This window comes from Ornithodoros turicata, chromosome 3 (genome assembly GCF_037126465.1).
Source record: "Ornithodoros turicata isolate Travis chromosome 3, ASM3712646v1, whole genome shotgun sequence".
Lineage (NCBI taxonomy): Eukaryota > Metazoa > Arthropoda > Arachnida > Ixodida > Argasidae > Ornithodoros > Ornithodoros turicata.
This window is the reverse complement of record NC_088203.1, coordinates 108,024,960-108,041,194: the sequence shown is the minus strand read 5'-3', so window position 1 is coordinate 108,041,194 and position 16,235 is coordinate 108,024,960. Positions and strand designations below refer to the sequence as shown.

At 44.1% G+C, this 16,235-nt stretch overlaps 1 protein-coding gene across 4 annotated transcripts in view; it reads left to right on the top strand.

Annotated features, from left to right (window-relative positions):
- The window catches only part of LOC135389167 (anoctamin-8-like), a 44,583-nt gene that overhangs the window by 10,903 nt on the left and 17,445 nt on the right, over positions 1 to 16,235 (top strand). The window contains exons 2-11 of one of the 4 annotated variants that reach the window (XM_064619219.1): positions 4,022 to 4,268; positions 4,334 to 4,569; positions 4,623 to 4,739; positions 4,791 to 4,915; positions 4,977 to 5,135; positions 5,193 to 5,345; positions 5,394 to 5,529; positions 5,605 to 5,660; positions 9,712 to 9,786; positions 15,721 to 15,851. In XM_064619219.1, the coding sequence (XP_064475289.1) occupies positions 4,022 to 4,268; positions 4,334 to 4,569; positions 4,623 to 4,739; positions 4,791 to 4,915; positions 4,977 to 5,135; positions 5,193 to 5,345; positions 5,394 to 5,529; positions 5,605 to 5,660; positions 9,712 to 9,786; positions 15,721 to 15,851 (1,435 nt within the window). Of the gene's footprint in view, positions 1 to 4,021; positions 4,269 to 4,333; positions 4,570 to 4,622; positions 4,740 to 4,790; positions 4,916 to 4,976; positions 5,530 to 5,604; positions 5,661 to 9,711; positions 9,787 to 15,720; positions 15,852 to 16,235 lie in introns of those variants that run through there. The other 3 variants (XM_064619218.1, XM_064619217.1, XM_064619220.1) reach the window with 3 other exon arrangements.

Below are 16,235 nucleotides of genomic sequence, written 5' to 3'. Positions count from 1 at the left end.
CACCTCCCTTCGCAAGCTACGGGAGTTCCTGGGATTGATAAATTTCCATCGTCGCTTTATCCCGCACTGCGCCGACATGCTCCGGCATTCACGCTGTCGTACCGGTCGCGGTACTATCGCCCACTCAGCAACGCACTCACCCAGCAACAATCAGCACTCAGCAACAATCAACGCTCGGCAGCAATCACTCAGCGCACTCAACAAGGGCTCAACGCACTCAGCAGACACTCCACACAATCAGCAACCACTCAAGCACCCAACCACTCAACCAATCAGCATTCACATCCCATCACTGGAACCCGCCCGGATTGCAGCACTCTTGTTCCCGCCATCCCGCTGCTGCATCAACAGCCACAATCGCAAGCTGTATCTCCAATCGTCCACCATCCACGAGTCGTCCCCATTCTCCTCTTCATGGCATCGACGCGGACCTCAACCGCATGCACCGCTCTGCGTCTGAGGGGGGGAGTGATGTGGCGGCCCGTGGAAGACGACGACGACGCGCCTCTGCTGCCACGCGCTACGGCGCTGGCACGGCAGTTCTACCGGCACCGTCCTAGCGTGAGACCACGCACATCTGCCCGCTGGGACATTCCATCATCGCCGGTCAGGACTCATGTAGAGGAACACCACCTCCTCTACAAGACTTACGTGAATGCGCTCATGATGCCTTGCCACTCATGAGACCTACTGTGAGAGCACTCATGAGCCCTTGCCCCTCATAAGGCCTATCGTGAGTGCACTCATGATGCCTTGCCACTCATGAGACCTACCGTGAGTGCACTCATGAGCCCTTGCCCCTCATAAGGCCTACCGTGAGTGCACCCATGAGGCCTTGCCACTCATGAGACCTACCGTGAGTGCACTCACATGAGGCCTTGTCCCTCATGAGGTCTTTGAAGTGTGTGGATTTGTTGACAGTACACAATTTTAGCAACTTTGTTTAATTATACAGTGAAACCTCCCTATCTTGGACGCCTGCGGTGCAGTGTGTCGCACAAAGTGCATCCTACATAGGGAGGTGTCCAAGTTGCAGAATACGAGGGAAACAAAAAATGGAAAAGATGACAGCTGTTTTGCCAGAAATGTCCCCCTTCTTGAATTCATGGTCACTAGTGGTACCTGATACCTCTCTATCCACCCAGTGAATTATTACTGATTGTGGTAGATTCAATTGCATGCAGATTCCAGTCAGTGGCATTACCTTTGGAGCTTTTTGAGCTGCGTGCTGCTTACTCGATAATTTAAACCCACTTGGAATTAAGCTCAAGGACTTTTCTCTGAAGCGTCAGCTCACTTTTCATTCATAATGAAAAACCCCGTGACTAGGGAACACGAAGGGACAGATACAACACCAAGTCTCTTTAATACTTTGTGTTGTGTCTGTCCCTTCGTGTTTCCTATTCTTGGGATTTTTCATCATGCATCATCTTCACCAGCTCGCTTGCTTCCTAGACATTTTTCCACTTTTCATTGCCTTGGTGCAGTGCGCGTTCAAAGGCTCTAGATAAACCAAAAACAAGTGCTCACACAAAGAACAGTTACATTGTAGACTGACCGCACCCGTTTTTGGACTCGAAAAACTAAAACAAAAAATGCTGAGACCAGTATAGTGGGAAAAAAGGGCGAAAGTCAAGGGCTTATTTTGGGTCTTTTTGGTGCAAAGATGGACCGAGATTGAGGTAATTTGGCCAGGGTTTTGTCCGACTTAGCAGGGAAAACCCTGTCCTTCTTCCGGGATAGGGGGTGTACGACAGAGAATTTCGTCCCCATGTTGTTTCAGCGGGAGCATGCCAGTGCAATGAAATCTTGTCCGACATGGGGAGGTGTCCGACTTTGGAGGTTTTACTGTATTTAACCTCTTTAGGAACACAGCAGAGCAATTTCAATTGCCGTTTACTACTCTGGTGCTTGTGGTATAACTACTGTAGCATATTGCGCTTTAAAGGGGCATTGCATTTAGGGATTTTGTGTAACTTCTGCCAGATGCCCAGTGGAGCAATGCCATTTGAATCACTGTCTACGACTTTCATGCCACTTGCGGCAGATAACAGTTTAAAGGGGTGGTGCACACGCTTCCATGAATTTGATTTAACTTCTCCCAGAAGCACAAGAGAGTCATGTAATTTGGATTACTGTTTACAGCTTTGGTACCGCTTGTATCACCGGCATATTGCAGATTCCAGGGTCAGTATGCATGCTTTTGAGGAACTTTATTTAACATCTGCTAGAAGCACAGCGGAGCAATGGAATCTGCATTAGGGTGATTTCACGCCGGATCAGGCAGGGTGGTCCGGTCGACCTCTCCAATTTTTTTGTGCTTCCTACGCAGTTTGACGCCACATATCTTGATAACTATGTGACATATTCAGCTGAATTTCTTTCCACGTATTGTCTGGGGTGGGTAGCATTGCATCCTAAGTTCTGAATATCCTAAGGTGTGCCTTTGAGGAGGTAAAAAATCGCAAATTTGCCTCATTTGTAAAATACGGTACCTTTTGGGAACCTCACAATTCGTCCCCCAGTTGCAATAGCCGAAAGTAATCTGAAAATGCCCTTTCTTCTCATAGCGAGATCTCTCTTCTCTGATTGTATTGTAAATTAGGGCAACGCCCCCAACAGTCTTTTTGTGAGGGGTGTCTACGGAAAATGCGTAAATTCGACAGCGCGTCCCATTCATTTTACTCACAAACGTTCTTCGTGACGACTCAAAACAGCACATCAAAAAACATTTTGCTTCAGAGATGGTCCAAGTTACGTTCGTAACTCAACGTCGTTTGCAACGTAAATTCGACCATTTCTGAAGCAATTTTTTTTTTTATGTGCTGCCCCATCTCAGACGGTGGACATGGCAAAAAATGTCACATTGATCTAGGTAGATAGTACATCATAAAGGGGCCGAGACAATGGTCATCTCATATCCCCCTTCACTGGGGGTATTTTCTTGTGCCCCAAGTGACTGTTCCAACCCTTCTCTGCTGCATGTCCATGAACACCAAAAGGGTTTGGACAGGATCCAAGTCATACGGATTAGATATATCCTCTTCTTTTTGCTGGAGTGGCAATGATTTTCGAGGATGAAAACTTCCAAAGGATAAATAGTGTGGACAACACAGCCGCCATTCCAATTTATTTGACATTACACATTTTTCGTTTGCGAAAATCATCGCCACTCTAGCACAAAGTATGTACATTTGTTAAGTAGATCCTCTTCTGCTCTGATTGGCCTATGTCTAAACCACTTATGGGGGAACTTTGAGTAGAGTGTAAGCTCTGTCAAGTAAATCTCCTCTTAGCGCATCACACAGAGGGACAATATACAGTTTTTTTTTTTTTATTCACTACAGAATTTTAATAAAAAAACTAGCAGAGCAAACTAGATGCCAGTTTTGCGGTTGAGTTATATGGCCAGGCGAACATTCTCTCAAAGAAAGTATGTAACTACAAGATCATAATTACCTAAAATTCATTACTTAGCTCTTTAATTAGGGGATTTGACGCAAAAGCGAGATAACAGAATGGGAGATATTCCTTGAAATATCCATGGCTGAATTTGGCTCTCCAAATGAGCCGAAACAAGCGCACTTTTCGAATGTAGCAATGGAACTGATTGGTGTAATCTGCTGGCGAGATAGACCCGACCCAGATAAGGCCATCATTTCTCAACTTGTAAAGTGCTTAGTTCCCGTTTCGGCTCATTTGCATAGCAAAATTGAGCGATGGACTTTTCAACACACGTGCGCGTTTAAAGGTTTTTTTAAACATGGAATGGCTTTCAATGAGGAATATCTCCCGTTCTGCTATATCGCTTTTCCACAATATCCCCTAATTAAAGAGTTAGTTAATTAAATTAAGGTAATTAGTGATCTTGTAGTTACATACTTTCCACGAGGGAATGTATAACTCAACTGCAAAAAACAGCATCTATTTTGCATTAGTAGTTTTTGTAAAAATTGTATAACGAATAAAAAAAAAACACTCTCTATACAGCTGATGATGTGAAAATGTTTTTCTGGAATAGCTGGGCATCTGATAGGTCGCCGCTGGCAGGTATCGAAGCAGTTCCTTGCTGCAGCACAGTATTGGCATCGCATGGTACCCAGCCAAGACTGTGACGTAGTGCTCACGTTTCCTGCTCATGTACAAGATGACACGGTTGACTGGTTTTCCAAGCAGTTCCAGCAGAGGGTGCCACAGCTGGTGGTGGACATCCGATTCCATTCCCATTCTGGATCTCATGCATTCTACTTCACTGCAAATTATGATAGGTGACTTGTTTTTGGACTTTTGATTGGGTGTGTTGATGTCTATGGAGGACCTTTCCCAACAACAGTCTCTTGCACGGAGCGGAAGAATTGAAGCTACGCAAGCTGCTGAAAGAGGAATTTGGTGGAGGTTATCGGGAATTTCTATATGAAGAGCAAGCATGTTTCCAAGGTGTAGATGACTCTGGATCATTCTTCAGCAGTCAAGAAAGACAGAGCATAATTGTTTACCTTCTCAACAGTCTTCGAGCCACTCGTGGGGAAGCCCTTCACAACACACGTTTTGTTGAAGGCCAATCCATAGGTGCCTTATTTTTCTTCTTTACAATAGTCGACTAATTGTGCTTTTTTTTGTAGTTCAACGATGCCTCTCTGAAGGCATCGTGGAGCAAATTCTGCCTTTACATGATAAGCACAATTTGGATAAACTAAGGAAAAGCTGGGTGCAAGCATTTTTTCAATGTCAGCCGTTAGGTATGTGGAAAGACAGTATAGTTTCTCTGGTTCAACTTGTAAAATTTCCAGATAGCATATGCGACTACTTTGGTGTGAAGATTGCCATTTATTTTGCCTGGCTAGGCCACTACACGAGTGCACTAACCTTTCCAGCGCTCGTGGGATTCCTGCTCTGGGCATTCTGCTATGAACAGGTACAAAAAAGCCACTCGTTAATAGAGTATAGTATAGTGTTTGGTTTCTGTTTCATGTAAGCAAGCAGACGTGTGCTTTGTGCTGTTTGCACTGATGAATGCGCTCTGGGCAACCCTCTACTTGGAATCGTGGAAGCGATATTGTGCTGAGCTTGCCTACCATTGGGGTACCATTGACTCCCAGAGCCAACTGTTGACTGAGCCCCGGCCACTTTTTACTGTAAGTGCATCTTGCAATGTGCAAGTGCAGTATCATATGAGTACTATGATATTTCAGGGCCCATTAGGGCCCAGTCCAGTGACAGGGCGTCTGGAACCTGCATACCCGTCTTGGAAGCGCCATTTGTTCCGATACTTGATCACCGTGCCTGTCATTGTGTTTTGTCTCTCGCTCGTCTTCATGGTCATGTTTCTCATATTTCAACTTCAGGTAAATGTACCACTTTTTATGTCTAGGTACTCACTGAATATGTTTCAGACATGGTGGGACAACTGTATATCGAGGCTTCAGTATCCATTTTGGTTGTCCTACGGCCCAAAAGTTCTCCTGGCTCTCACCATCAGCGTGCTGGATGGATTTTATCAACGTATCGCAATTTGGCTTAACGATCAAGGTTAGCAACCTTTCATTTCTTACCTTGGTAGAAAATTTGGCCCACCCTTAGAAAAAAGTCTCTTGTATCTCGCAGAAAACTATAGGCTGGATGAGGACTACGAAAATCAGCTCATAATCAAAATAGCAGTGGTTAGTATGCCACAGTTAGTTGCATAATTTCCTTGGAATGCACAACACCTGCATGCCGTCTACCATGACCTGCTCACTCTTGTGTCATGCATTGTTTGTGTAAGAGCTGCTGTGTGTTTTTCTCCTCAAGCTCAAGGAAACATTGACCGCAGTACACCAGCTTGTTTTTCTTCATAAATTGTAAACTTTGCATGGAAGAGTTCAAGTGCTTTGTGGCATGCCCGCACAGAGGTTGTTTGCTATAAAAATGACAAGATCAGAAAAATCTCTCTCTCCTCATGATGATTCCACTGGGAAACTTTACAAAAGTCAATTGTTAACTGAAGCCAGGTGTAAAAAATTGATTGAAAATGTGGGAAATTTCAAATGCATCTACAAAGAAATGCAAGAAATCTGAGGGACTCACAAGAACCCACCCCATAGATAGCCCATAGATATTCTTTGTTCATGAAAGTAATCAAGTACAGCACACGGGTAAGACAAAGCAGGGCTATCAGCTTTTTAATCTCAAGACCTTCCATCAACCACTTTCATGTTTTCACTTCATTATGAATCTCTTTGGGAGAATAGATGGTGGCTTAAAGTGTGACCTTTTTATCCCTGTGTTGTTTAGCTTCACTTAACACAATACACATTGCAAACATTTATCTTCCACAGCGTGGAATGACATGTTTTTCTTTAATTTCTGCACCATTCTGCCAGGGCTGAGCCGTGACCCTGTGTGGGACATTTAATTTTTGCTTCATTAATCTCAAGTTGGTTAGGGATGGCAACCGATGACTTTGCTTGGATTCCTCTGTCATTTCTTCATGAGCTTTTCCATCCTGGTTCTGTAGGATTGGGTTGGAAGGTTACGGTCCAAAATTTGAAGGCTCTAGTCGTCCCTCACAAGTGAACTCAAGCTCTTTGTGCCATTCCCTGTACAACTTGCTGTCCTCACCAAATTGCAAAAATATCATCCACACATCATTTTACAGTATTTCTAAGTTGATCCTTCAATTTCCTGCATATTTCTGGACATCTGATTCGGCTCAGGCCCAGCTATAGCATCTGCATATGGTAAAAGTGGTAATTTTCTCCAAGTTTGCACACGCCTTTTCGTTTTCCGAAAAAAATTATGTTCCCGCAAAATATTGGTAGCAATGACAGCAAAATGACACCACTGGAACTTGCAACAAATAAGGTTCAAGAATTGGAAGTAGTTTCAGTGTTGCAACTTTCTTGACACACCAGGTATCATTTGGAAGATTGGTTCACCCAGGTTGGGTATTCCTGTACGTTGGCATTAGAGATGGCTACTCTCTTAGGCGTCTTGCGTATGCCTTTATGAGTCAGTATCAACTTGGTCACAATGCGACAAACACACAAAATCAATGTCCCCAAACGTGTCACCATCCAAATTTGCAAATTATCGAGACTGCAAAATTAATCACTTTTACAATACCCGTCTTTTATATCTGTCCAACATGATTTGCAACTTTAAATTTTCTGTAAAGATAAAAAAAATATTGAAGGGTTTGAAAGGGTGTTGCACATGACACTACATTAGAAGATTGGATTGGAAGCATTGAATTCATATATACTCCACTCACACTGCACACATTTACCTATTCATCGTTGGGATGAACATTTTTGAGAACCTTGCGAAAATAAGTGTGTGTGCTATAAAGTTTTTCTTATAACAATAGAATCTAACTCTGTTGAAATGAATGCTCATCTGAATTATTGCACGGGAGTTGGTGAATTCGGTGGCAGCGTCAGTTTAGTTGCCCGCAATCCTGTTCTTTTGCATGCGTGCTTAATCACATGTTCGAGCATGATACATCGTTTCTTCTCATTCGCTTGCTGATAAATTATGTGGTGAAACTCTTGCAAACATAGATCAATGTAGAGGAAGAAGCAACGTGAACTGGGATGCAATATTTTCATTAGTGCGTACAGTGTACCCGAGCCATTTTGCTCGCATAAATAAAAATACTGGCCACTGTCTTATACCCGACACAAATTTCGCGCATGATCGTTAGTTTCATCGCAATATTTTCCTATTGAAGAACTGGACAGTGATGACAAACACATTGAACGCAAGCCGATTGTAGCCAAACAATGCCATTTACTTTATTTATTTAGGATGCCATCACTACCCCGAGGCAATGCTGATGGGTTGGCAACATCATGTCACATTATCATTGATACAAATTACTATTACAAATAATACTAATATTGTGTACAATAAAATCAGGTTATTTCATGTCGCCTTGCACTGTCCCAAAGAAGTACAGTCAAACCCCCGCATAACGATATATCCTGCACAACAATGGTTTCCATTTTTACTGTCAAAGTTTGCATCGCTTCTATGGAAAAAGGACCCGCGCATAACGATGAAATCCTCCATGCCCATTACTTGTACAGAGATACCAGGCACAATGCCACACGCGCATCTCATAGTCATTTTCCTCCTCCATAATCATAAACACCTCCGCGAGCGCGCCGAATAGAGCACATTGCAGGGAAGAAAACTGCATGTGCCTTTCCGTGACTGACAGGGCTGTTGACCCTAATGACTCACAAATCAAGGTCGGCCATCGTGCCTTTGCCCTAATTCCCGTTTGGCATTTGTCCTGTTTGCATTCTTGGGCCAGTCTCTTTTGTGGGAACCTCTTGATGCTTGACTTGGAAACAGATAGCATCCACTTGGGCAGCTTGTGAGCATCAACGTTCCCTACAGACGGCATTCATGCCAAGGAAGCGAAACCATTGACTGGGAACGAAGGTGACGTGCACCGCTGCTCTTCGCACTCTCGACGCGCTCAAGGACTTGGTTGTGGGCCTTCCCGTTGAGTACGCGGCACACCTCGACACCACGAGGTTGTAATGCGCGCGAACATCCAGAAGCGAGCGAAAATAACGAGCTATATTCAATAAATGCTGGTATCCACCGTGAACTCTGGTACAGTCTTCCTCATCTCACCGGGGAGACAATGCGGCGTGGCTATTTTTAGCCTAGCCCGCAGCTAGCGATATAACCCGTATAACGATCAAATTTACGATAACCGTCAATATCGTTGTACGGGGGTTTGACTGTACAAAGATTGATTAAAAAAGGTTGTGAAATGATCTTTCCAATCACTAGAAAGTTGAATGGTCATGGATGTTGAGCCTTACAAGGATGATTAGTATATGAGAATAATATGACAGAATGATTATAATTCAAAATTGCGTAGGTGTTGTCCCATATAATCCCATAGAAAGCGTATCCTTATGGTTCCTGAAGCGTAATTTCGTTAGTCTCAGCTTATTGTTAGCAGAAGCTCTTGCTAAAAAGTAGCAGACCCAAAAGTTGGGTAAACAATCAAATGGGCACCGTATGCAAAAACAACTTACTCTCAAATGAAAGTCCGTGTTTCAATTAGTACAGTGCAAGCAAAATTAGATGACACAGCGCGAAAAATGTGGTGAAAACAGAGCAGGTTTTGGTGGCAACGAAAGGGATCCCCTGGCAACATCCGATGAGACAACAGGAGAAGCACGCGCATACCTACCGTGGCCATGTGGATGCACACTGCAGCATTTTTCAATACCGATTCACTGAATTATAGACTGCAACAGTTCTTGCAAATCTCCCACTGACAGCATTTATCTTGACATCCTTCGAAGAGCGACTTTTCACTGGGATTGCTCCATGACGTGGCATCAACTAAAAACACTCATGCGGGAGCTGAACGACGTTCACTGCTTAGAGTCGACGCAAGAAAGATTCCGGTATAATTTTGATTGTAGCTCCCTAACGGAATAAAAGTTTTGAATTACGATTGCAAGTACGAAATTAACATAGCGTGTAACGTAATTTGAAGTGAACTTGTTCCCTTTAAGTGTGTCAAAGGTCCTCTTTTATTCATACTTGAAATTCAACAACTCCTAGGCGGAGCATAAAAGATGTGAAAAAGACACTGTCCAGTGTTTTGTCAATGCGGTCAGGATGTGCCATGCAACACTCCTTGTCTGATGATGTCTCACATATTGGGACTTTTAATTACACCTAGTTTGTTGTTAGTTTCAGTTTGTCAATTCCTTTCTGTCACTGTTCTACATTGCCTTCTACCTGCAAGATATGGACAAACTTAAAGAGGTACGTTTGCTATGATCATTATGGCTAGGCTGGAAGACTTGATAGTGAATCTTTGGTAAAGTGCGAGGATATCCTAGTAATGATTCTGCTGCTTCTCGTGCTGCCAGGTATGAAATTTCTTGTAATCTCCAGTGAGTGGAACTACATTAAATATAGAGTACAACGTGTTGTAGTCGTTGCCACAACATGTGAGGCTGTAGTATCGTATACTACTAGGGAAATGCGAACCACATCAACCGCATTGATAGAGGAGAGAAACACCTTTAGCAGACTTTAGGATGAACAAGTGTGATCCATAATGCTTCATGGTCTATTGCGATCAAGTATTTGTCAATTCCTATAGACTCTGTAGATGCTGAAAGACTTTTCAGCAGGTATGAAATGATTGTAGGCGATAGGCAGCATTCTTTATCAAAGGAGAACACAAGATATCATGTATTGCTGAACCACAACAGTGCGTCTGTAAGTTTAGAAAATATTTTTTGTTCCCACGTTATCGAAGAAAATGGAGTGCTTTCCGGTTCAAGTAGTTGTGGACTCCTTGCCGCGGAAAATCATGGAATTTACAAGTCTGTGCCACAGAATTTTTAATTTGCCGCAGCACAAAAACTACGGGCCTTACGCATGATGTTACAGTTGAGCTACTTTTGCACTCTATTCGCCTTGAGGTGGATGAGTGTCGTGGCTTGAGCCGGTACTTTGGCTGTGGTCATCGTGCTCGAAAACATGCTTGGAAGGCCCAGTTTCTGCACATCTGTGTGAGAATGACTGTGTGGCCAACGTGCGTAGCAGGGAAGGAAACTACAGAACGTGCACTATGTGGATTCCACTCAGCCTTTGTCATATTTCTCACTGTGGTTATGTGTGTCAAACAAAATGTACCCAGGGCTAAGTTCAATGGAGCATTTGGGTCGTACTTCATAATGCCAAGTTATGATATTCTATGCATGCTAAACGCAAGTTGTATCGAATGTATGAATATATGGAACACATGGAATATGAATGTATGAATACTGGTATAACGTGGGTATTTTTAAATGTTGAAGCTTTCATATGATCGTATCTTTCACATACGCGTTTAAAGTAAAACCATACCAGAGCTTCTTCGTAAAACACGTTTTTTGGGTTATGATGCACGTGTGCAACAACATGCTTCAGGACATAACTGTCGCTGGAACCAAAACCTTAGTTAGCACCCCACACAAAGTCAAGTCCACCACACAGATGTGATTATGTCATAACATATTTTTAGCACAGTTGAATGGATGTCTGCACATGCCGCAGGAGACGAATCAAACTTGGGATCTCTCCCAGTCTCTTATTCTTATTCTATTCATTTCATTTCCAAAAATACAGAAATGGATCATAGGATGGACTCATAACATATAATCTCACTTGGAACACAAGAGTGGCATGGCAATGTTTCCCTTGGAAAGCACACTGAAGATTTTTTTTTCACAACTTGATGACTACAGCATTTCCCACTGCAGCACTTTTTGTCAACTTTCACACCTTCTCAGCATTCTAAATAGCGCATTTGGACACATCTGCAATATATGAGGCACTGACAGTGGCATTTCATCTAGAAATACTGCGATACCTGCGTAGAAAATCCTGCGCCTGCTGCACTGAGTCATGTCGTGTCCCCGTTAGAGCTTTGGCGTAGCGCCACCTACAGTTCAATCTCGAGGCGAATAGTCACGGGTGGTTGTAGCGAAAAACTGAATGGCGACCTATGCCGTCTAGGCCTTATGTCTGATTTATCGTTTGTGACAAATCGATATGGACCCTACAAGGGTTGTTAGGAATTCTTCGTCTTTGTTGGATTTGGCGCTCGAGCTTCAGCTTAAACAGTCACACTTGTCAAGTGTTAAATGGTCTGGCAGGTCAGAAGATCTCAATTCTGTCTCTACGATTAGCACCACCTTTACACAGTAATAGGAAAATTGTGCTCGGCCAACTTCGGAGTTGATCCAAGTTCACCGACACCACCAACCACGACAACTTGAGTTGCTCTGAATCGGTCGCTGGCTGAAAACTTGAGAGAGTCAGTGGAGTTCTAGCCAATCAACGAGAGGAGCATTGCCACATGACTCCCAATGGCGTGATGGGATTTTGTTTGTGTCGTATTACGTACCTGACATTGGTTCAGATCCTGCAGGCGTAGCTTAGTCCATAGAGAATTTTTTTTTAACAACTGATAATGATGATCTTTTTGGCAAAATAAAGTGATTTAGGTTTGAATAATGGCAGTTGAAGAAAAAAACACCATCAGTTGGATTTGAACTCACACTCTCAGATTGCCTGTTGTGTTTGCGGATGGAGCTAACGAGTTGGTCCGTGTGGATGTGACCTAAAAAGAGTCTCATTAAATAGGATGGAAGGCAATAAAACCTTCCTCATACTGAGAGCAGCAGGTATTTTTTGGCCGTCAACTTGAATGGCAGTGGAATGTTGCCCCTATTCACAAGCCATTAACTTTGCTGCTATGCCAGACATGAATCGTATTATTCCAATAAGGCAGATGTCCCGTGTGTTGTACATTTATTGTTGATTGCTCTAACAAATAGCATTTGTGCTGAGTGCATACTCTCTATTTCTTGTACACACCTATGGACAACTGAGCCTCTGTATGAAACAAGGGGATAAGTCGAAAAGTCCCAAACTGAGAAAACTGCCGATGAACAAGTAATTATTGCAGATGAGTTTCCTTGAGTAACGCAAATGGAAAATGTGTAACATACAGGGTGTCCCAGCTAAAACGTGCGAACAAAATATATATACAGTCACTGTCCGATTTTTCGGACTCTGCGGGGATCGCGCAAAAGTTCGAATAATCGAGCAGTCCGAAAAAACGAATTTCGCTTCAAAATAAACTTTACTAAGCACCAGTAGGCTGGAAAAATTTGTCGATGCTTTCCTAACGCGCGTCCAGCTCTGCCTGATAACATCAGCTTCTATTTTCCCAAGCCACGTTTCGTCACTGTACACTGACAGAGGCACCGCTGTTATCAAGCCCGCAAGTCGGCTTCACCTAACGCATGCGTGCTTTAGGTGAAGCACGTTTTACAGCGCTGTCGCGCGACTTACGGGCAGGCAGCACGTGCTGGGCCTTTTGAATCAAGCCGTTGGCCAAGAACGAAGGCGCAAAAGTGTTACGACAGACCTCTTGTCAGAGGAATGTAAAATGAACAATCATTGCCTATTTTTTTGCCTCAATATTTAATTGGTTGATTTCTTTTGATACGAATTTGATGATCTGATTTGAATCTGATGATACCAATATTTTCCGTCACCCCAAGAGAAAAATTCGCTGGTTGTGCAAACATAGTCCTAAATATCCAGCGACGGGGCTTCATGGCGTCCGCAATTTTGGACATTATTATACATCAACTTGTAGAGGACGATGGTCTTCCTCTACATGAGTCCTGACAGGCGATGATGGAATGTCCCAGCGGGCAGATGGACGTGACCTCACGCTAGGACGGTGCCGGTAGAACTGGCTGCCAGGCGCAGTAGCGCGTGGCAGCAGAGGTGCATCGTCGTCGTCGTCGTCGTCCACGGGCCGTCACATCACTCCCCCCTCTAAGACGTGGACCGGTGCATCTGGTTGAGGTCCACATCGATACCATGAAGAGGAGAATGAGGACGACTCGTGGATGATGGACGACTGGACACACGCTTGTGATTGTGGCTGTTGATGCAGCAGCAGTGGGATGGCGGGAACAAGCGCGGTGCGATCCGGACGGGTTCCAATGATGACATGTGTGAATGTTGAGTGCTTGACTGCTTGGATGCTTGAGTGGTTGCTGATTGTGTTGAGCGGCGTTGTGTGGCATTGAGTGATCGTTGCTTGTTGCTGAGTATTGCTGACTAAGTGCGTTAAGTGATCGTTGCTGGGTGAGTGCGTTGCTGAGGGGGCGACAGTACCGCGACCGGTACGACAGCGTGAATGCTGGTCGTCGCCAGAGAAGTGCCGGGGAGGACCATCATGAAGCAGGTGGAGGCCGGAAAGTGAACTTGCTGTGATCTCCCTGTGGGTCCCCCGTGGAACTGGGGTCCCTGTGTGACTTGCCTGCCAGAAGGTGGTTCGCTGCTGGTTCGCCAAAAAATTTAGGGTGATGAATGGCCGAATTACGCCGAACATGGTGTTCATTGTTCAGGTCACCAAATGTAGAGGAGGTGGTGTTCCCTTACGTGACCGGCAATGATGGAATGTCTGAGCGGGCAGATGGACGTGGTCTCACGCTAGGACGGTGCCGGTAGAACTGGCTGCCAGGCGCAGTAGCGTGTGGCAGCAGAGGCGCGTCGTCGTCGTCGTCCGTGGGCCGCCAACTCTATGGGACCCGCGGCTCTTCCGCGAACGAGTCTCAAAAATCGGGCATGTCCGGAAAGTCGATCAGCGTCTGTGTATCACTTTTTTCGCGATGAAATCAATTGCAATACAGCATATGCTGAAGGGCACTCCTCAGGAGAGCATTAGCAAACTCCTAAGGCAATGTCTTAATTATTAACTTTTGAATTATAAAAGCTACGAAGCTGTCCCAATGAGAACACCTGGTTCCTTCGGTATTCTGATACCAGAGCCATTTTCAGAACAAAAATCTGTTCGATAGATCATCCACAAACAATTTGTGAAGGAACACCATTTTTTCCCTTTATTTTGTTGATTGCGCATCTTCGGAGACGCGTCGTTCCTTCACCCCCAATGTGGGAGGGTGAAGGAGCACAGTTCCGCCTCATGCGTTGAAGATAAGCTTTAACTTGCCGAAACGAAACTAAAACAAATGTATAGGATGACTCTATCAGAACTGCCCTTATCTTGGGTTGCTTTTTCTGTTGATCTTTTTCCAGGACGCAAGAGGCGACTGTGAGCTCTTTCACCCTCTCACATTGGGGGTGAAGGAACGACACGTGCAGGAAGGAACAAAAAAGTTATTTATATATTTTTAAGAAATCGCACTTAGCTGGGACACCTTGTATATGTATGTGTCTACTCTACATGCATGTCCTGATGGCATCGTTTCTGGGTGTGTGACTTAGCAGAAATTGAACAAAATCCAGGACCATGACATATCCCCTTTTTATAAGTAACCCCACACGCACAGGGTTTAGATGAAAAATGCTGTGAAAACTTTGGCATTGTTAGCAACGAAAGGGATCCCCATGACACAAAGACTGGCAGCATCCAGTGAGACAGCAGGAGATGGGTGCACATACCTACTGTGACTGAGTCGGACATTCATGGTGATGCCAAGACGGTCAAAGTTACCTTTCTGCAGTGGAGCAACCTAGATCGTGATTATCATGCTGCTAAACGAGCACAGTCTTGAAAATAATGTTCAGTACGACAAGCAAAATATGACTTATTAGCATAGTGCACACGTTTTTCCGATTACAATGCTCAGTAGCACTATTGACAAGGTCGCGAGAGGTAGGAAGAACATGTTTTTCAAGTGAAAGTCCAAATTGATTTCCGCATCGTAGCAAAATTTAAGCTACACCATTTGTATGCGTGTGTAGGAAAGGGGCCTCATCTGGCTGTCCATCCCATTGACACACATGCATTTCCCATTTCTTACCCTCCTATAGCGAGTCAATAAATTGCAATGCGGTCCTAAATTTTTTTTTACAGGTACATACTGGTAGGTAGGTGTGATTGCATCAAAAATACTCAAAAGGGGATGAGTGGACTTATCCCCTTATTGCATACAGAGGTTGAATTGAAAGCAGCAGCATTGGGATTGCCAGTCAGAGTCCAGAGATGCTACCAATTACACCTTCTGGAATGCTTCGTACACAAAGTTGTTTCATCCAACTTAAGCCCTTTCTGGCCACCAGAGAACAAGCAAAACACGGTTAAGAGAATATGAAAGCACTTTGCTATTTACAGAATAAACACGTGGTAGTAATTATGAATGTTTCTTGATGTAGCAATTGGCAGCACTGCTCATCACTCGCCAAGTAATCGGCAACATCAAAGAAAGTCTTGTGCCTTTCCTGACGGAACACTTCAACTTGGTACGAATTTGCGCCGCCACACCTGTTAAGAGGTCGTCCAAGAGGTTTGTCACATCATGCATGAGGACTTTGGTTCAAAGGTCTTGTCTAAATGAACAATAAAATGATGGCTATGAGCGGTGGACAGATGGAGAGAGGACAGTGTGACTTGAGGGAAACTGTGCTGGCATTCAAAATGAACTGAAAAAAAGTGGTCATTGCACAACTGAGCACCACTAGGGTGACATAATAATTAATATCAGTCAGGGTGAAGGCAAGGCAAATGAGCGGGCCACATTTTTTTCTTGTGCGTCTTAATAACAATGTGTCCTAGAACAGCCATCTCGGGCATAGAATCCTGAACACACTATGGGTAAAAATCCTGTTGTAAATCAAGGAGGTGACAACCTTATGTGAATTACTCGTTAGTGGATGCTACTGATGTGAAA